Source organism: Homalodisca vitripennis, chromosome 3 (assembly GCF_021130785.1).
Source record: "Homalodisca vitripennis isolate AUS2020 chromosome 3, UT_GWSS_2.1, whole genome shotgun sequence".
In the NCBI taxonomy this organism is placed as follows: domain Eukaryota; kingdom Metazoa; phylum Arthropoda; class Insecta; order Hemiptera; family Cicadellidae; genus Homalodisca; species Homalodisca vitripennis.
This window is the reverse complement of record NC_060209.1, coordinates 139,747,473-139,770,176: the sequence shown is the minus strand read 5'-3', so window position 1 is coordinate 139,770,176 and position 22,704 is coordinate 139,747,473. Positions and strand designations below refer to the sequence as shown.

The 22,704-nt window shown below is 30.6% G+C and overlaps 1 protein-coding gene across 1 annotated transcript; it reads left to right on the top strand.

Annotated features, from left to right (window-relative positions):
* The first annotated feature begins 13,245 nt into the window (after positions 1-13,245).
* LOC124357569 (endocuticle structural glycoprotein SgAbd-4-like) lies at positions 13,246-22,341 on the top strand. The gene is given in 4 exon segments (XM_046809485.1): positions 13,246-13,324; positions 18,215-18,333; positions 21,935-21,968; positions 21,970-22,341. Coding segments are annotated over 4 exon segments (411 nt in total). The 5' UTR covers positions 13,246-13,315; the 3' UTR covers positions 22,219-22,341.
* The last annotated feature ends 363 nt before the right edge of the window (positions 22,342-22,704 follow it).

The following is a 22,704-nucleotide window of genomic DNA, read 5'->3' as shown; positions in this document are numbered from 1 at the left end:
TAGATTTATAAACATCAACCTGCGATAAATTACTAATGATTACTTTCAAGATAAGTAATGTTAGGAGTCATCTATGTAACTCTGTGTTTTCATCCATGAAGCGTACTTAAGCTGTAGAGATAATTGTGACAGAGGCCACAATAAATATAATAAATTGTAATATGCCAGAATTTTAATGATGTGAAGTTTCTCCGTAAATCGAGAATGGAATTTATGGCGTGTTCAAGTCCCTTCAGTCGTGGATCACATTTCTCACCTTCGGCGATTCTAATTTAAGGCGTGAAGTATGAGAGGCACTATTTATTCAATATATTCATCACTGGTGCCAGGGCTGACGCTCGTTCAAAATCCGTAACTCCCAACATGAATATTTAGTTTTTATCACTTCAATAAAACGCTGGTGTGGATGTCCCGTTACCACAGAATAATCCGTTAGCGATCTTAGTGAATATTTAGTAGGTCATTAAATATATTACTTAGATATCATTTCTATATATAAAACCCTCATATTTCATCACTAATTCTTCAGATTACCGATATCTGAGAAATTTGAAATTTAGCAGACGTTGGCCTAACAATTTAATCAGAAACACAACAATATTTTCAAGAAAATTAAGAATCGATAACGTTTGAAATGGAGATACAACCTTTAGAAATACTACATATTTTTTCAACTTATTGGAATATGGGTACAAGAATAGTATTTTGGTTTTTAACTCTGGGATGCCCAGTAAATATGAAACTTGACACAAGAGTATCTTATGGCTTCACAAGAAAAATTAACAATTTCTCATAAAGATCAATCAATCATAGTGGTTAAAACGGGGATGTAATGTATTTGTTTTTCTGTTTTACAATGTCATACAAAAATTAAATTTTGGTAAGAAACTAAGGAATTCTTATGATATTGATAATTTGTTATTATTCCATTTTAAGATGAATAATGAATAACTTTAGTTGACATTCTTCAGGATCAGTTATCTATATATATCTATATAAATGAATGTTTGTGTGTTTGTCCTTTATGGAATATTACACTATTTGACCGATCATTATGAAAATTTGAATGTATATATACTTTTCGACGGAGAAGGTTTATATGCTATACCCATTTATAAAACTCACCACGAGGTGGCGCTGCAAAATATAAAAGTTTATAAAGCGCCCGCACATTATAACCTACAATTACAAGACAGTTACGTATTTAAATTTTCCAAAGACTATTTGAAGGCACTAAATTAGAATATATGTTTGTCAAAGCTTGACTGTTAGACCGATTTATAATAAAATACATGTACGTGTATAATGGCTATATAATAAGCATACACAGATTTTCTTGATCGTGACAACAAGGAAAACTCTACATCGGTGTTAGAAATATAATGCACTTGAACCAGAAGTGCAAATACATGGCCAAGGCTTACGTAAAGCGTGCAAAGCCTCGGGAAACAGCTAGTGATGTATAAAAGGCAAGTAGACGCTACTCTACCAAGGTACACCTTATACTGTATATTATACCGGGTGTCTTAAAAGTCCTACCCCTCTATTAAGTTTCTTATGAATAGGTATGGAGTGATTTGCTTTTGGGGATATTCATATGACCAACCGAGGATATTTTCGACGTAAGAAAATTTTTAACCCCCCCACCCATGGGGTATTTTGGGGTTATGTCTAAATGTTTAAATAGGAACCTCTAGCAAGCGAATGGCGCAATTTAGAAGTCTCTAATGTTACTGTATCAAATTTTGCTGACTAATTATAATATTTTTATAAAACCCCCACAGTTTAAATTACAGTTAAAGTTATTATAAGGCAGATAAAACATTCACTCACTAGTTATTTGAGAACTAGGACAGAAAATCATAAAACGCAATTACAAGAATCCAACCTTGATTAACATAGCATTTATTAGGGTTTATTTGTGTGATCGAAGCCCATTAGGAAGTTCTGGAAATAGCAATAGCTGGTTTTACTACGCCATCTCTTTTTTTGACCAGTAAGTATGTGATACACATTCAGTCCAGTTACTATGTCAATTATTCCAACTACTATTGCAAACGAGATAAATGGAAAATTTTTAGTGTGCGAGAAAACTGTTTATATATCTTTCCAGACCTGTTTTGTCACCATATTAAAACTAATAAAAACTAATTTTTATGGTACATTGTAGTTTTGTTAATTCAATACTTATTTTACTTTCTAGTAATTAGATAAACGTACGACGTATCTGGTAATGGTCACACATTCCTAAATCTCCTTTATATATATTTTGAAATTATATTTTGAATTATATTTTGAAATTGCGATTATGTGTAGATGGTAATTGCAGGAGTGGTTGCCCCCATCCACTTGGAGTCCTTGTCAGTGCGATGGGAGGAACTCACGACTGAGGGAGAGGTGCGAGGAGGCACGACTTCAAAGATCATACGGCCAAGGATGTAGCTCCACGGCGTGGTCGCTTACATTGTTATTGGTACTATTATTGGGTGAAAGACGACTCTGATAATGTCACTTGTTTTGTCACTCAATGTCTTTACAATCATGATGACCACAGTTATTCTGCCATAGGCGGCCAGTGATCCATGGTACTATGCACTCTCCTAGAACCCTACAGTATTATATTTGTTATAGTCGTACGTAGAATTCACGTGCACAACTGATGCTCTGGTGTTCAAAATTTCTTGAGATATCGATTTCCATGGTGAAGGGATATTCACACTCGTACCAGGTGTTTTAAAATGTTCTCTTTCCCTCATAAGACGTAATATTATGTACATAATGCCCACTCACAGTGTCAAATATCCAACATGCTGCATAGTTTCTTTCTCTATATAATTCATTTATTTTATTTTATTTTGTCTATTCTATAACCATAAAAATAGTTCTATCATCAAACTTTGAGCTGATTGAAGTAGTAGCTTGTGCCCATATATTGTCCACGTGCTAGTAGACCTATTTGGCTTAAGTTGCAAAGGTTACTTGTTACTAAAAAGTATACTCCTTCTATATAGTTTTTCAATATAAAGCAAGAAATAGGATTTGCTGGTCATAAAAATAATTAGTTACAGTTATAACATTATAAAAATAGTAGTCATAAATATCAAACAGATATTTAAGTACGAATCTGTAAAACATTTATTGGCAAAATAAAGGAATATGCTGTAAAAATAAATTTACAAAACCTACAGGCATTTTTCACTGTCCAGTAAAATTAGTGTATTAAATATTACCGCAGTATTTTTATAATTAATTTAACGTTTTTATCACTAAAATTGTTTTGCTTACATGAGTGCCCATTTTTATCATACTTTGAAATAAAAATATTTTTCTTGCACTGTTTAAATTTTCCTATAAATCATTTATATAACACATCATATTTTTTGGAAAAATCTATTTCCAATCAATATAATGTTGTCTTATACATGAGAATATAAAATATTTCATAAACAACTAATATTCAACTATTTAATTTCTTATATTAATGAAATATGTTATATCAAATATTGAAATACTGTCTTAAAATGGTGGTTAGTACCAAGTTACATTGATGTTCATATTTTAATAAAAAATTGGGAAGTAAAATATTTTTGAATTAAAAATATATTTTCAACCTAAACGGTTCACCAGCAATAAACCGGTAACACATTTATTGTATTGTATTTAAATTAATACCTCGTAAAAGCAAACGTGACACTTTCACTAGGTTCTAGTCGATGGCGCAGCCATAAAAGGAAACGCCATGATTAATTATGCTATTGGATACTTAGAAACGATGTTTCCTTTTATAAAATAAACTATTTCCTTTTCATATGAGGTAACGTGTTTATTTCAAAGTTTTACGTTATTCACATGGTTTTAGTTTTAATTTTATACAACTTAAAGTATTAGGTACCAAATAACATTTAGATCAAACTAAAGTTATACATCATTCTGTATTTGGTATTACCAATAAATTTAACTGCAATGTTCATTTCTGTAAATGAAAGTTAACTCAAGTATTCTACATAGGGTTAAAGACATGTTATAATTTCAATAAGGGTTTGTATTTAATATGTAATATGATGCTTTCCTCTTGATTTACTTACCTGACTTGCCACCAACTGATTTAAAGTAAAAAGGAAAATACTGTTCAGGAAATCAATATCAATAATTCGAATATTGTTCAATATAATAGTTAAAAAGAGCAAAGACTATGTGGTTGTAATGTAAATTTTTATACACACACACACACAAATAAGTCTAAAAACTAAGAATATTATTTTGTTTTAAAGTGGCTTAAATAAACCAAATTAATATTTTAAATCCATAATGCCACTAAACGTGGTGTAGTATAATATTGTACAATACTACGAATGTTTCTCCCCTCTCAAAATATACAGGGTAGCCTATATGGTACACAAAAGACTGATAATATTAACGTATCTATCGCTCCAATCTGAATTTTAAAGTCTTGAGAGTAAAAATATAAGTAAAAATGAGAGATTAATAAAGTTGACTCCATCTAAAATATTATTTTGCGCTTTTTCAAACTCTACCTATATTGAGTAGACTGGCCAGAAATTAGTACTCATGGAGTCATTGGTGTTGGCTCCTTGGGTTTTCCTTTAATTTTGAATGTAACTCAACGGGTTATCTTACTTAAATGCTTGTATTTGCTCCACACCCAATGTTTTAGAAAAGTGGGTGGTTGTTTTTAACAATTTTAAAACGTAGGTGTTATTCGTATATCCATAAGCAATATTAGGAATTTTTCAACTGTTTCGTACGTCAATGTATAGTAATAAGACCTTTGGCATTCATATTATATCCAATAAATATACTCAAAAAGTTTACTGGAGATCGTCATGAAGTCGATTTCTGGTGTCCTTTACTAATGCCTCAGTGTGTAGTCACTACACCATGTAATGCCTATCTCAATAATATTTAGCTTTTCATTATAAAAAATGATCTAAATAGTGTATGTTTTAGTTACTATGAGCTACCAAGCGCTTCAGTGAAAGAACACGAGAAAGGTGTATATTTATATTCTTTGTGTACATACATATACACGAGAAAACAGGTATATTTCTCCTATACTGTTCATATTTTACTATTCAAGTATACATTTTCATACAATCTGAACCGAACACATTAGTTTCTCAGCCCAATTAAAAGAGTTCGTAAAATTAAAGTACCGTATTTGTTTGAAAATCGACATATTCGTAGGCTACTTTTGTTAACAGGTCTAAAGTGGGTCTAGAAGGAAGATTTGAGTACTTTTAAATTCAAAAAGATTAATTAATTACGAATAACTTACATCTAAAGATCATATATCAACTGAGGCATTACAAAACCACATGGAGGTTCATATTAATTAATTTATCTGTCTCTCGAATCATAGTTTCCAAATAATGATTACGACATTTACATTCCTTTCTACTTAATAGTAAGTTCTGGTACTCATTTGCATGAAGAAGCTAGCTATTAACAGGCCTTTATTGGATTGTTCATTTGCTTTCACTAACATTTAATTAATTCTTGCTGAGTTTACACCGCTTTATTGTTTTCCCCCAGTACAAGGCAAGCGTGATGCCCGAGTGTTACACCACAGCTGTTAGCACTGTTGAAGGTCAGGTGCAATATTTGTCGTGATCAGCTGATGACTTCATAGTGTCACCTGCCCAGTTTGTCGAAAGCCTCTCATGTACGGCTTTTGGCATGCAATCCATCACTGCAAAATATTTACTAGCTGTCATGGAGAGAACGTGCTAGAGATCAATCAATTTTAATTGTTATAGTAAAGTGCTGTACCGGCGTCTATTCAGCTTTTTTATTCATCTTCATTCTTCGCTCTGGAATTCATTCTGAATGTCTTTTGGAACTGATCCTATTACTTAATATAATCCATATTGTTGTAATACAATTTTAAAGGCATACATTAAGACATTTCTCAGCACGGTTTATTGTTTGAATGAAATTAGCTATATTTTTATTTTCTTATAAGATTTAATTTAATATTTGACACAATATAAAAAAGTATTACTTACCTTGCCATTTTACCAACTAATTATATATAATATAAATTATAAGTAAATAAAACAACACAATGCTATGAATTAGCTAGGTTCAATTCCAGTTATAGTTGTGAAGCCATCATTTACAGACTTTGGTGGTTGCATTGGGAAGTATTTTCTCATATTATTACATTGCAATATAGTTTATGTACTGTATCACCAGAAAGTATGTGTTCGTTAGTGCTTAATTTTTTATTATTTATCTACTAATAATAAAAAATTATTAGCCGCACGTGGGATTGCATGAATTGCCCCCCATTGAGGGGCATGAATTGAGGGGCAATTGGCATCCGGTATAAAAAGTGCAGGGATTATCAGTCTCTTTGGGGAAAGCTTACAAAGATATTACGTATGTAGATTCTCGGCTCATACAAAGACATTTCAATACTCAATAGACCTATAACATAAATAATCTTTAAAAGTTTAGTTATCATTGAGCTCTGTCTATTGCGGTTTTACCATTCATTACTCATTACTGCACTCATAAAAACAACAAACGACAAGCAAAGCTTTACTTATTGCCTAGAGTCTTTAAATATTACATAATTGGGAGTCTTTCTTGGAAAACTCTCAAAAGAGTAAATTAAAAACATGCATGAGCGGAGTTCATCAGTGTTTGAACTAGAAGCTTGTAATGTGTTGGTTTTTTAATTCCCTCATGATGTTTACTTTGAGACTGAGAGCCAAGTGTTGTTAAATTTTTAGCTTTTGCAAACGATCTCATTTATCGGGACGATATGGGTTCTACAGAACATTCTGTTACAAGTAAAGTAGGAGTCCGCTCCGTCAACACAAGAGGTTACCTTCAATCCGTCTATAAGCCGTGTTCGTATCTTGTCTTGGGCATCAAGTTTAAGAAGACAGAAGTAGTTGTGGATCCTACGAGAAATTGTGATTATTCCATATACATTGGCGTTTGAGAATTGCCTACATCTAGGATGGCTAAGAAATGTGAAAATAAGTTGGCTATTAATGGATTGGGTGATGTTCTTTCATAACCCAGCAGTGCTTGAAAACTTTTGGTTTTATTCCACTTGCTTTGTCTTTATCACTTCTTTCCTAGCTTTTACCATAACTTTTTTATTCTCTATGTTGTATTAAAAGTATACAGTCGTTACATTTCAGTACCCTTTCAAGTTAGTTGAGAAGAGAGTTTTTGGAGCTCATGATTCTTTTATCTAGTGCGTCAGTGATCAGTGATTTACAAGGCATAAAAAAATTATAGTAAACGAAAGAGAATACATTTGGATGTATGAGTATGCACTTGGGGAGATAGATTTTGATTCCCTTGATTTCAAGTCGAGATTATTTAGTTTCATTACTAAGAAATAAAATACCTCCTGGCAAGAACACAAAAGAAAAGTGTAAAGCGTAATTTAGGTGCCCTTTGCAGTTCTGGAACGATGTTCCAGATTCTACTACTTATGCGATACAGAGATTCCACCTACCTTGCAGTGGTTGTATATGAAACGGTGGCTATTTTATTTAAAACTGGTTGGGCTGTGGAACATGTATGTATGTGGAAGGCAGCACCAGAAAAACGAAAAAAAGGAAATATAATCTAATCTAAACGAACCAACGAAGGAGGTATTTTATTTATAACTAAAGGTGTGTTAGGATGTCGTAGGATAACCTTGAGATACATATAAAAAGGAGTGATAGTCTGCAACAAGATACCAAATGTGGCCAAATAACAGGATAGTTGGCCTAAATTCATGTTCTGTCATGGTAGTACAATATCAGGTATAATGGTTTCGTCAGTTGGTCACCCCAGAGCGTGAATGTGAAATCCGCTTAGGAAAATCACGACTCGGGTTCTTCGAGACAGCGATATAATCTCCAGAGGGTACTTTCAGTTCCATCAATATTATAGTCAAGTTTGTGAATCTAAGGATTGATTGTTGTAGGTAGGTACATCCTTGTTATGGTACGTTTAATTTTATATTTATATTCACACTCACTCTCTAAGCTAAATGGTTGACTGAAAAAAAGTCTCTTATGAAATTTGTCCTTGGTCAGGTCACCAGAATTCCATCGAATCCGAAGAATAACTTTACACAAAGCATCGAATTTTCCCATGAGTGGTTACTTTTGATTGGTATATTCCTTCTACTTGATCCATCATCGGGTACAGTGAAAGCCAAGGTGTTTTTTACATATTATCACACCCATAGATGTTCGAAACGGCTCATCACTAACCGCAAATAATGAGAGAAAGGGTATAAGTGTTACTACAATGGTCTATATTACTGTGGAGGTTTACTATAAGTTAAAGGTGTTGATGGTTGTTCGAATATTAAATATAAGGCAATGCTTTCCCCGATTGGCTTCTGAATGTAGCCTAATTTCACTCCGGAAGTAGCGAAAAGATTCTTTTAGGACTAAGTGCAATAAAAGGTTTCCTTAACTTCGTGTCATGAGTGAAGAAAAAACATATAAAGAAGCAACGTATTCCTAGTAAACATGGTAAAAGTATACCAATCATTTACGTAGATCGACATTTGAATCTAAATTGCCTATAATTTGAAGAATATTGATAACAAATAATATTTATAATACATAACAGCAATGTATAAAGTAGGAAACGTTAAAGTGTGTGTTTTTTATGTAGAATGAACAAAATATTCTAATATTTTTTGTCTACCTCTAAAATATATACAAGCTATTATATGTTTTACTTTACTCCTCCGCCATTTAAAACTGTATGGCTGTTACTTGCAACCAATTTTCCGTTGTATATTGAACAGTAAAACAAACCCATTAACTTTGATTTTTATGGGCTTAGTACTAGATAAATAAACACTGTATACGGGCAAGTAGATAGACCTTTTCAATGCAGATTTTAGATTTAAAATTAAAACAATATAACTTATTTGATAAGTGTTAAAATATGATATCTTATGTCAATATTTCCTCTTAGTATCTATTTGAATGGCTATAAAATAAAACATTCGTTTAGAAAACAGGAAGGCTGCAAATAAAACGGAATCGTGCCTCAAGTCTGCGAGCCTAGAACCAATTCGCATTTAATTTCACTAAAATAATTAACGAAAAGTTAGTTGTGCTTGATTTTTGTGAATTAAATTTACAGTGTCAGAAGTTTTCAAAATAACAAATAATAAACTTTTTGCGGATTATATATTTTTTTTCTTGAAAAACCCAACGAGCCATGTTTAATAGTTGTATTAATCAATGTGATAACGACCAACCATTTTAATGAGAATGATGACCTTGAAATACTCTATCTTGTTTCCTGACAATGATATCACTATTATTTATGATCAATTGTTGTTGATGAAAAGCTAAAACTTATGTATTTATATTTCCAACCCTTTAAATAACTTCTCATTTCAATCTCCACAAAAACTAAAGCGACTAACGACTGATTTTGTTATAAAAAAAATGTTTCTCTACCGATACCATCAGAACGTTTGGTGCTTATAAAATGGAAATGGGTTTTTGGTTTCCAGACTACAGTGGTAATATGTGCGGGCGTTGAACAGTACTTTGAAAGTATAGTAAAGACGCACATGTTTCCTATATCTGACAATTCTCAAGACTTATTATATCCAGAATTGCAGGATTGTTCTTAAATAAACAATAGTTTTACTTACTCCCGAACGCCAATGAATAAGCTCAATATTCCTTAGTAACATGATTTTAAAAATATGGCAGTATTGGACTCGATTATCTAAGGTATAAGCTTCACTTACGCTCATACCCTGATCAGTACAATCTACACTTTCTGGTCCCTTGGTTTTCAAAGCTTACAAAAATATTTATATTTTGGATATGTTACGTAAGTCTAAAATATCACGTATACGAGTATATTACGTTGTTGACGGAACCAAACCTAGAAGCGAATATACTTATATTGTTTAGTATTTTCTACTTGGTGCTAGTCTATTATCGCGTTGAATTTAAACTATAGGGCTAGTTATATTTACTATATATTATTGCATAAAAATCTAACAATGTGTGTGTGTGTTTAACTCAATCACTTCAAACTACTTGACCGATTGTACTGAAAATTTTTACCGAGTCCCTCGTTAATGTAGTCCTATTTCTAAAATATCTCAGGAATACACCCCACTGGTCTCTCTACCTTTGCAAAACACAAAATTTTGGCCTCTAAAATTGCATCACAGGTAACAACTATTATCGATTTAAAGAGCAAGCAATATGCAATTAACCGTACAAAAATAGTTTAATGACAGCATAGTCATAAGTTTAGTTGATGTATCCACTATTTTCAGTTTGTATATATTTTAGTCTTCAAAGCATAGAGTAAGTGTGATAGTAACAAAATTTCTTATTTCAACCTTTTATGCAAATGTTTTTGAACACAGAATAGGGAAATATCCAGAGAAGAAAATTAACCGTTTTAGTAAAACTATACTTTTTACTAAAATATTTGCTTTTTTCAAACATTAAGTGTGCGGTGCTTGGTCAGTTTACTATAAATTCAAAGACTAAATACTAAAACCTATTAAATTACATTAGTTATGAATATTCATTTTTGCCTAATTGTTTTATCATGGCAAACATTCAAAATCAACAGTGTCATAAAAATCAAATACACTCCAACCGCAAGTGCTCATATACGAGCAAAACCTAATAAGTTGTGTGCGAGGCCGCGAATGACTGGTATGTTTGTATAAAGAAACATTATAATTACTAATCTCGTATGTCACTAATGGATATTAATTATAGTTTGTAAATATGTAAATTTACCAGTTTCAACAAAGTCAGTCTTCAAACGCAGTTGACCTTTGACCTGCTTTAATAGGTCACCATTAATACATTTAAACTCACATGTAGCACACTGATACTTTATTTACCGTAATATTTAATACTGTTAGGAGGTTTCTAATGTTATTAAATTAATTATACTATTAAACTGCATAGTGTTTAAGTGTCAAGTTAAACTTATGAAATTTGTTATGTAAAAGAACTCTTAAGGTTGCCAACATTACTATTTTACTATAAATTTTCAAAACTTCGAAATTGAAAATTAAATATTACAATATATAGTGTTTTTATTTTAATTACCATCAATAAAAGAGAGGAATTGATTAAAGAAGCACAAGATGACAAAAAAATGTGTAGTTGAAGAACCCATTCTATAAAAAAAAACGCAAGATAGGCAGATAGTTTGTGCCATAAAATACAATTCTTGGTGTATTTGATTTTATTATCATGATCTGTGGTTTGGCATATCGCTTGGTTAAGATTTTAAAGTTAACCTCCTCCATAAATTTTGAGGGAGAGAGAGGTAGTTTTTTATTCTATAAGAAATTAAATTGCGTGAGGTTATTACGTTCGGAAACATCAAAGGAACCGTTCAACTGGAGGAAATTGAAATGTCCGGTAAGCATCCTATATAGAAACATAAACACCAAGCTCAGTGATAACTCAGATTACGTATTTTCAACCACACTTGCACATTGTAAAGTACTAAGCACATAATAGGCTATATGTTTAAAGTTGCAATAATGATACCATAATATTTAAACCTCAATACTTGTGACTCTTTCATCTCATTGTATGGCTCAGTATAGTATGTACGTGATGTAAATGACAACAAACCATTGCGGAAACCAATCTCAGTAAATGCCAAGAAAGGTGCACCATACAGTGACAAGAGTTATGCCCTTTGTTGTGGGACTTGCACAACTCCGCACGCGTGCATCTCTTATGCAAGTATGCACTCTCGAGGACGGCAAACTACGGGACTGTCGTAAAACAGATATGTGAGATGTCAACCTTCTGTTATAGAAGTTCTCATGTTTAGTCCCAAAAGTATATGTTTGGCTTTCCAAAATATCATACTTAGTAGAAAATACTAAGTAAAAGTTAGAGATTAAACGATCATTTATCTGTTATAAAAACGCACCGCAATAAATAGGAAAAGCCCATGAACATATTATCTTACTAACCATTAACGAAAGATCAAATTTAGCAGTTCCAAGGATAATTTGTGGTAACAATTACGCGGTCGATCTTAGTACATTTATTTATAACCGTGGTTATGACCACAGCTACAACCGCTACTCCAGTCTGTTTGACCGTGAAAGTGTGAATTCCTAGACCTGACTTTAGAGCAGTAGGGATGTTGATACTAAGCCCTAATGTAATTCGAAACTAATAATTCATTAAGTTTTATACATTGTAAATTACGTTATATCTGACGTTTCTGACCACTAGAATAAACGTAATACATCTCTGAAACGTAACCAAAACCGTGCAGTTACCACACTTCCGGTAAGCAGATTGTTTAGTCTGCTGTCTGGTTCCAAAAGAAAAAAACAAAATATTTTAAATTTTAGGATTATTTAGGAAATCAAAAATCTATTCAATGTAACATTTTGGTGGAAGGTATAAATTATAATTGATTTATTTTCATGTTATTGGAATAATCATGTTAAAACCCCAATTTGTATTTTTTTTTAAACAGTTGATTCTAGTAACACTGGTTGAAAATATCATGTTTAATGACTCAAGACATATAACAGCCAAACTACTAGCAATTTAGTAGGCCTATATACAACATTATTACAACCCAATTATGTGTTACACATCTTTTGACTATCGAGATAGCCAATATGAATTGGAAATATTAGCTCTCTGGCTATCGTAAAATATCTAATATAAGTTTAATTGAAATTTATTTTCAAACAGTAAATATCATTTTATGTTTTTATTCTCATCATAGTTTTTTCACTATGCTTATACTAAATGTTGTACAGAATGTCGTTACACAACATAAATAAATATACTTTTAATGAAATGTCTAGGTTAACATATCAGCATTTTATTCTATTTGAATTCAAATTAAAGTTTAAATTCGTGGTTTATGCTATTGTAATGAGTGTATTAACATATGAGTATAAATTGAACTATTAAAAATCAAACTACATGTAAAATGAAATTTTATTGATAATGTATCAAATTAAAATTACATTTTTGCATACCAATATACTGTTTAATTACAAAATATAATTATTGACTTCTCACCAAAGGTAGCTGGCGTCATCTAAAGGTTGGCTTCCTGACGACTCCCTCCCTCACACCCGCGTTACCCCATCCCGGTGACATTGCCGGCCTCCTCTGGGGGAGGGGGGGAGCTAGAAGGGGAAATTTTTCTGTCAACGCGCATCTATAGCACCTATAATAGGTGAATACACTAATGGTGGTGTATAAATAGACAACGACGCCGGCAGGCTTAGAGACAGTGCCTTCAGGACTTCTGTGCCTATACGATGCAGCTTGTGAGTGTTGTGCTAGTGTTGTGCAGTGGCTGTCTAGGCTACGATAGGATCTAGTATTCAAGTGGCAACGGTTTATTAGTGATGAGGGCATTGTAGTTTTATTGTATTACTTAACCGATTTTGTTTTATTTGGGTATAAAATATTCCAAAAAATCTTTCTGGTTGTGACAAAACATTTTTAATGTCTCTATGACGTCAAAAAAGTATATGCATAGTTTTTTTACAAGTGTATATTTTATTTACAAGTGCGATTACGTACATTCTTACCAGATGCTTTTAACGAATTTTGACTGCTAACTAGGACAAACATGAATTTGGATGAATTTTTTGAGTAGGACATTTTTTATGAACATTCAACAATTTCGTGGATTCTGCTTTCATAATGTTGATGAAATGTCTATTTTTAACTAATTCTCTGACTTAAAGGACTTCAATTAAAAATATACTAATAATTTTGCAAATACATACCGAATATAAAAATTAATTAAAAGTTAAGCTTTATTGAAATTATACTTTTGTCAAATTAAAACTTTTCTTCTGTGGAAGTAAATAAATTCAACCTTTACTACTTAAATAGGAATAGCTTGCTACACGTTTTAACATTTTGTATTACATTCTTTCTTTGAGGAAAGGTGAATAATTATTTATACATATTTGATCCATACCATTAATATATTAAAACGATAGAACTTTACCATGGATTAAAATTCTTTTAGAATATGAAATAATTTGTTTTCCAATGTCATTTGTAATTAAATATCTTTCCATCATAAGTATTTAAGTTATAACTTCAAAAATATTAGAATAGTTTAAATAATACAAATATTTTTGTCCTAGGTGTTTAATTGGGATCATGCATAACATTTTCGGCACTTTAGTATATTGAAATATATTTTCATGATACTTTTAAAACCGTAAGCTACATCTTGATTTATACATAAAATTATGATTTCATAAGTAAAATAATTAATTTTTTTTAGCCCGAACGTATGTCATATATTATAATTGACCAATGACATAGGTGAGATTTTGCAAACTTGTAAAAAAGTTTATAAAAAATTATCATTACAGTTTATTTTCATCTGTTGATACTATGTAACTAAACAATCATAATATTTTTAACTAAATAACTGTTTAGAATTAATTGTAGATAAACCGTGCAAAGGTTTAAAAAACCTTTTTTAATTAAAAATTTAAAGATTTATCGTCAATGATCTTTGTCAATTAAAGTGATTTGTGGACGGAAATGGTACTAGTCAATACTAAATCAAACAGCTGATAACATCTCAGTTTGACCTCCCATAATGCCAAGGTATACCTCTGTTACCATTCATATCTCAAGGCTGTTCAATCGGTTCATTGTCCTTAATAATCTACTGATCAAGGTGTGACCTCAAACTATAATAATTCGTAAATATATTTATATTTACGAATTATAAATATAATGACTTGATGTACATGTACTACATAATTTATTGTAATCAAATATAATATATTAAAGAATAGGGTTGAATTAAAATTTAAAAATCGATTAAAATATCACTATTAATTATAATGAACTGATTAAAATATTAGAGACTTACATTATGTAGTCTCTGTATTTACAAGCAATACATATTTCATGTAAAATAAACAAAATCTAAGTTAATAGTTTAAATTTAATATAAAAACTTGGCAGATAAAGATTTGTTTAAACATTATAATTAAAATAAAAGTTTACTTAAACTATAGATTATAAAGCGAAAATTATATTTCTGAGTAACATATTAGCAATATGAACTGATGTTTAGCGACAGCTTACATTAGTTGATACAAACTTATGTACAATAAAACATATAATAAATATTATGTAATTAGTAAACAATTGAGGTTTATTAGAATCAAATAATAATGCTTTTTATTTTATAAATTTGACTTATGATTAATTCTGGGAACAAAAATTGTTTGATACACCAATTGTTTAAATTGTTTACAATATGTTAAACTATATGTAATGTTGTTTCTAGTTAAAGATTATTCGGAAATAGGCAATCATACGTGCTGTAAAGCATAATGATTTATAAAAACACTAATATTAAATATCAAATATTTTTATTTTTTCAAAATAAACTATAACAAAAATACTGAGCCTATAAGGCCGTTAATAGAATTTTACTTATTAACTATCAATCATACAAGACTGTATTTTGTTAGGTATACGAGATGATAAGTGCTTGCAAGAGATAAAACACAATTACAATTTGTCAGTAACAAGATTTGAATAGAACGGTCATCTTTTTATGAAACTTTACATCTCAGTTATTTTGTTTCATGTTCTATAGGAAAATACACGTAACATTTGTGTTATATTGTGTAGATACTTCATCTACAATAAAATGTATGCAAATATTAGCAATTATAAAAATCATAAACTCAATCCAACATATCTAGTTTTAAAACTCTTCAGTTAACGAACGGCTGTAGAATTATTACAGATACAACATGGGTATCCTTCATAGCTCTTGATACAGATGAAGGACATGCTCCGACATGCTAGTATTGACCATACATTTGACCATTCTTTGCGTATAATGGTTATACTGTAAAAATTATTAAGAGAACACTGTATTTATGCCCATCCACTTTCTGCATTAATCCTTGTATATACACATCACTCCACATACCCATAATAATCCTGATATAGCAAAGATTACTAAAATATAAATTCAATTTTTGGGCGTTTTAAAATTATTTTTGAATTTCACACTGATTACAAGTTTTGCAGTCCTTATTTACCATGCTACATGTAGATATATAATAAATTTAATTGGTTCTCATTATTTCACTTTCTTCAAAATATGAATAAAAAATTATATAAATATAAAGTTGTATACAGCAATACGGATTTTTTACACAATTTAACTAAAATCTGTCAATTTTTATAAGTGATACTAATGGCGATGTTTAAAAAAAAGGCATTCAGTGAAATTTGATCTTGAGACTATTGATTCCTTGTGTCAAAGGAACCATAAACGTTTGCTTGAGTATTCCTAAACCTAATCTTAATTAAAATTAGCTCTATTTTTGTGGAGTTAATAGATACAAACTGTATTATATTGTTCTTTTTAATACCTGCAAGGCATTTATAAATCATTTAATTGAGTGTTTTAAACAAATCTCACCTAACCCATCTATATATTATTATATACCCGGGAATTGAATGTGTGGCATTTCAGTTGAAGAACTTTACTCTGACGCTAAAGTAAAATGTTCACAAAAGTCTTTTTTTTTAATTAAACCATTTTAATGTTATCTTTGGCATTTTTAAAACTCATTTCTTTCTTAATTTGTCTCATAATTTATATGCAAGCCAATAAATGATTAAATTTCATAATTTGTTTTAATGTAATTAAAAGAAAAATTTAACTCTTACATTAAAGGTGTTGTAAAGCTGCAATATGGCCAAACAGAGTTACACCCACAAGATCTGTGAGTATTGGGAAACACACGCTAAGTGTAGGTGTCATCAATGCACTTTCTATTGACCAATACTCACATAACTTTACTTCGGAGATACTTCATCATTTTATTGGTCAGCTACATTCCATCTGAACTAGTGGAGACTATTAAAATATGCAATTCCTGGAAGATAGTGGTTTCACTATATGGTTATTACTTTATGATTCAACAGTTTCTGCAATAATAAGCAGTATACAACATTAAATTACTTTTACTTGTTGAGTAATTTTAACAGCACGAGCAAACTTTATGTTCTGCAATTAAATGTATGCTTATATATAAGTACGACTAATAAGGACATAATATTTATGTAATTTATTGTTGTTTTTACAACGATTTCTTATCGATTATTAAAATTTTTCAGGTGTAAACACTAAACTTATAATGAAGTTGAGCCTTTACTGGTTTCCTTCTATCTAAAACTATAGCATTATTTTTAAATATATCTATTACCTATATATTATAACATGTTTCGTAGTGTAAATCGATTTACAAGTTACAAGTACGCCAAATCACGTCTCGCACACTATACTTCCATGTAAAGTTTAAAGTGTATAGCTCGTTTGATTCATAAAATATCTAGTGGACAGACATAAAACCGTACAAAATAGAATATGTTACAAGCCCGCCAGACAACAGAGAAGCTGTGCCAGTCTACCGAGTGATTAGTATCAATGACGCTCAACCTAATCCCGTGTATGAACTTGCACTAGCATAGAGCTCAGTCTATAAAGAAATGAAACTTCATGCACAATTATAAGCGTATAGTTCATATAGATCGCAATTAGTTCAAACCTAATTTTCAGTAAATAATTTAAACATTTACAATTTAAATGTTATATAGTTTCAAGGTGGTTTAAATTTGTGAATGTGTTACGAATATATAATAAACTTAAAAACATTAATATAACTCTCCTTTAAAGACACTACCTTTATTCCGATTACGTGGAAATGATAATATGTATATCTTAGATATTTAAATATAAAAAAAAATTTCCACTAATCTCGTTTCTTGTCATAGTTCCTTTCATCTAAATTTTTAATTGTTTGAATATTTTAAGCTGCATTATTCCTTAAAAGCAATCGTTGTACATGTCTTCTTAAATTAAAAGAACACCAAATAGTGTGATGATACAGATAGTTGACTATCTAAGATCAAAACGTAGGCTTACTAATGAAAACCCTTTATGAATGACATGCTTAAAACCAAAACTGACGTTAATTTCACTATCAGTTTTGGAAATGAGAGTTAATAACTTCATAAATGCATCCTAGGATAGGACAATTCGTACTATTGCATTGCTTGGATCTAACAAACGCCCTAGATAATACGTAATATAAATACGGTCAATACATTTATAACTTATGTGAAGGCATATCACTTTATTACAGGCAATTCTCCTGATATGTGGGTTGGTGGCAGTCCAGTGTGCCCCCCAGCAGGCTAACCCTCCCATCCCTATCATCTCCTCTAACTCTGAGCTCAGGGCTGATGGAAGCTACGTCTACAGGTGAGTAAATTTCTCCCTTCATTATATTCATTAATGGACTTATTTAAAAAAAAAAAAAAAAAAAATACTGGCTAAACGTAAGTATTTAAACAATACTTACATTACAAAATCTAGCAGTTAATAATACTATGTAAAGAAAGAAATATAATACTTATATTTTTGGGAAATTCAATATTGTAATATTTATAAAAATATTGTGTGAATACTCGTATAGATGAAATATTCGTATTTTTAATGTCTAAAAATTTAATTTAACCTGAATGAATTATGTTTTTAAATAAGAATAGCGCTACAGAAAACACACAACTTAATCTTTTGCATGCATTTTAATACATTTAAAATTGAAAGGAATATTTTAGAATACAAACATAAACTGATGGATTTTGAAATGTGATCTTATACAGAAGTGCAATAAGATATATTATTATATCTATAATTTATGTTTAAATTATATTCTTTTTAATTTTAGTTGGATAAATGGAGAATTTGCTATTACTATCCAACTTTAGCCATAGTACTGTCCAGGCTATAGCGCAACTTCTGGTGTGTAAAGTCTGAACCAATGAAGGAATACACAACGCAGACGCGTTGCATTGCCATTGTGTTTCAAGGTTACGAACAAACACGATTTACGTTGAATTGTTAATGCGTTTCCCGACGTATTTACAAGCGTTCCTTGTTCGGCTTGCTATCTGCCGACTTCGCTGCACATTGGTTACATTATATCGTTAAAATTTAATAACTGTACCACAGTACAGAAGTTATTTTGATAACTAAATTCTCAATTTATGATATTTTTGATAACGAATGACTCACCTTAAGCTATATAAATATTCACGTAAATATTCACAGCTATATATATATATATATATATATATATATATATATATATATATATTTATTTATTTATATATAACACTGATGAATCCTTAATGTGCAGTTATGAAATATGTGTTTTATCTTAAGGTTTTTCTCTTATTATGAGGTTAAATTTAAGGTCCTCAACTTCCAAAACGTGTTGCAGGAGTTATACAAGTTGGTTTTCAAGTTAGACTGAAAATGTATAATAAACTAATATATTTAATAACTCATAATAATAATATTTAATTAACTCATACATTATTTATTGCATAATCCATGGAACCAGACAAGTACTGTTAGCTAAGAAAGAACCTTAAAACAAAACACATGGTTTTGGAATTGAAGCTATTTTATTTTAAGGTAGGTTAACTTTAAAAACCATTTCTTATTACTTTCAAACGTATCATAATCTCAGGTAATATTACAAAGACTTAAAAAAGAATTGAAGTTTTCCCATCGTTAAACTATTTTTGGGAAACTGGTAATTTTTTCATGACCAGATTATTTTTCACAATTAAAACACATACATTCAGCGTATTTCAACGCTTGGTTGAATTGAAATTACCGTTAAAAGACGAGTTTTATTTTAATAGTCCATGTTTTTATACCAAATAAAGATGAATGAATTTATGTCTTCTAGGATTTATTAAAAATTTTAATTAGATCTATTTTTTATAAATGTTTAATAAAACGTTTTACATAAGTCCCTTAAGTTTCGTTAGTTGGTTTAGCAATAATGATTAAGAACATATACAGGTTTATTTACACAGAATTAAGTATAGTTTACCGAAGGTTTATTATAGAAGTTGGAAAATCTTTAAGTAACTTAAACTGTATGGAACTTTACTTTAAATATTTTGAAACTTCAACTGTTCTATAAGGCTTTGCTAAAAAACTAAACAGATATGTATCCTTTGTATAGTTTATATTTTTGAAGAAGCATAATTTGAAATCCGGAGCCTCCTTGTCTCCCAACCTCATTTAAAGTTGCGTATAATATTTACGTATCCTTCTTCCACAGCAATTAAGCTCCGTGTGAATGTCCTTACATCATCACGTTATTGGGTGTTGTATAATTTATACTCTGTTATGTCAAACGGTACTGTTTACTACTTGAATTAGGGAGTTGTCTTTTCTAAATAAATATCCCTCTAAGAAACTTCACTAAAACCCTAACTTCTAAAGTTTGCAGTTTTTGTGTCAGTACCAACAAAAAACGTTTCGTAAATAGGCTAAATGCAAACATTTATTTATAACTAGCACTTACCCTTGGCTTGCACTATTTCAACAATTATGGTTGGTTGGTATTCATGAACATTCTTTCGTTGTCTATTGAAATAATGAAGGACAGCTTTTTATACTGCTTTTTTCTATTAAAATGGAAAGACAAAAAAAATACATTTATGATAGGTTTTGCAAAACATATTTCAATCCATATGAATGGGAGATATGCATGATAAATCTTTTCTTTTCTGCTTCAGCACATATCTGTCGATTTTCATAGTTGTAGGATTTTGGGAACTTAAAAATTAATTATAGTTCTTATAGGATTGTAAATCTATTTCAACCCCTATGGGTATTTGATCTTAATGAAAATGCTTTAGATTTTTATTTTTAACGAATCACATGTTATATATGCCTCAAGTTTCATCATTTACTGCACTGTTAAGTTTGAAAAACTATAGTTCTTCTAGGGTTGGACCCTATTTAAATCCCTATGCGTGGTTGATGGCCATAACAGTTCTTTTATTTGCCTGATGTGAGTACACGACATGTGTATATGTTTGTGTGTTAAATTGTATCTTCCTAGGACACAGAGAAGAAAAAAACAAGCTACAGTTCTTTTAATGGCTGGAATCCTTATTATACCCAAAAATTATTTGACCTTTATTAAAATACTTTAGTTTTTATATTAGAGTCATACTTGTGAAAAATTTCTACTTTCTGTAGTATAGGAAAGTTGGAGAATTAATGGTGAGTGAGAACTTTGCCTTTTATACAAAGAGATACAAAATAAATAAATAAATATATATATATATATATATATATATATATATATATATATATATATATATATATATATATCTTACAAACTTCATTCTCAACCTCGTTCGTTACGTTTTTAGCGTCATCAGCTTAGTTACAGAAATAAAATTGTTCGTCACATTTTGTTTGCAACATATTGTTCACTCCAACTAATATGAAAAGATCATTTTTAAAAGACAAGAGTCCGTGCTTAAAAAAATATATTATTCGTTTTATAAAAAAGATATAACAAAACAAACATTTTTATCATTACTAATGTTTTCCATGTGTTCTCTTTTGGCATATTCTTCTTAATCTATCATCAAATGAGATAATTGTAACTGCAGAAACAACTATTCACGTCGTTATATATTCAATATTAACAATTTAAGTACAAAAGCAAACAAATTTTGTGTTACAACTCGTAATATTTTCTGCTATGGTGTTTTGGCAAATGTTCTAGACTGAAATATAGGAATGGTAATTTAAAATCTTGAAGCATTACACATTCATTTTCTTTACATATAACAATCACAATAAACAATTTAGTACTTAAAATAATAAAATATTTACCTCCATTCCTTAGGTTCATTTCACAAAATTATATAATGTCTCCAGAAAAAAGCCCATCGAACTGTAAGGAAACTGTAACTACTTCACAGTAAATATTACAAATGAATTATTGGGGTTTACGTTGACAAATTTTATTTTACAGCTATCAGACCGGCAACGAGATTAATGTGTCGGAAGGAGGGCACGATCAAACAGGCAGCCAACCCCGCCTCGCCAGAGGAGCAGAACGTCATAGCGGTTTCTGGCAAATACTCGTACAAGGCTGACGACGGCACCCTCATTGAGCTCGTGTACACGGCTGACGATGAGAAAGGTTTCGTACCAGTGGGAGCCCATCTACCAACACCACCACCAATCCCTGAGGCCATTCAGAAGGCCCTGGAATACATCGCAAAACAGCCCTCGACCCCACAACCCAGCGGCTGATCTCGTCCTTTCTAAATATTGCCATAGTTTGTAAATAAACCTATTTTTGTACAAATAAAATTAAAACGTGTGGTTTATGTTTTGTAACGCATTTTATAGAATAAAGAGTTTTATATGATCATATTTTGTTACTTTTGGTTCCATCATTGAGATAATTCACAAATCTTACCTGGCCCTACTTATACTTATACATATATTTTAGTCTTTAAAGCACAGAGTAAGTGTGATAGTAACAACATTTCTTATTTCAACCTTTTATGCGAAACATTTTTGAACACAGAGCAGGGAAATATCCAGAGAAGAATATTAACAGTTTTAGTAAAACTATACTTTTTATTAAAATATTTGCTTTTTTTCAAATATTAAGAATGCGGTGCTTGGTCAGTGCTTTAATGCAGATATCAAAGTCAAATTTTTCTATCTAACGTTTACAATAAATGTACAAGTATGTACAAGGTGGAGCAAAAATAAAGCATGTATTTTAAA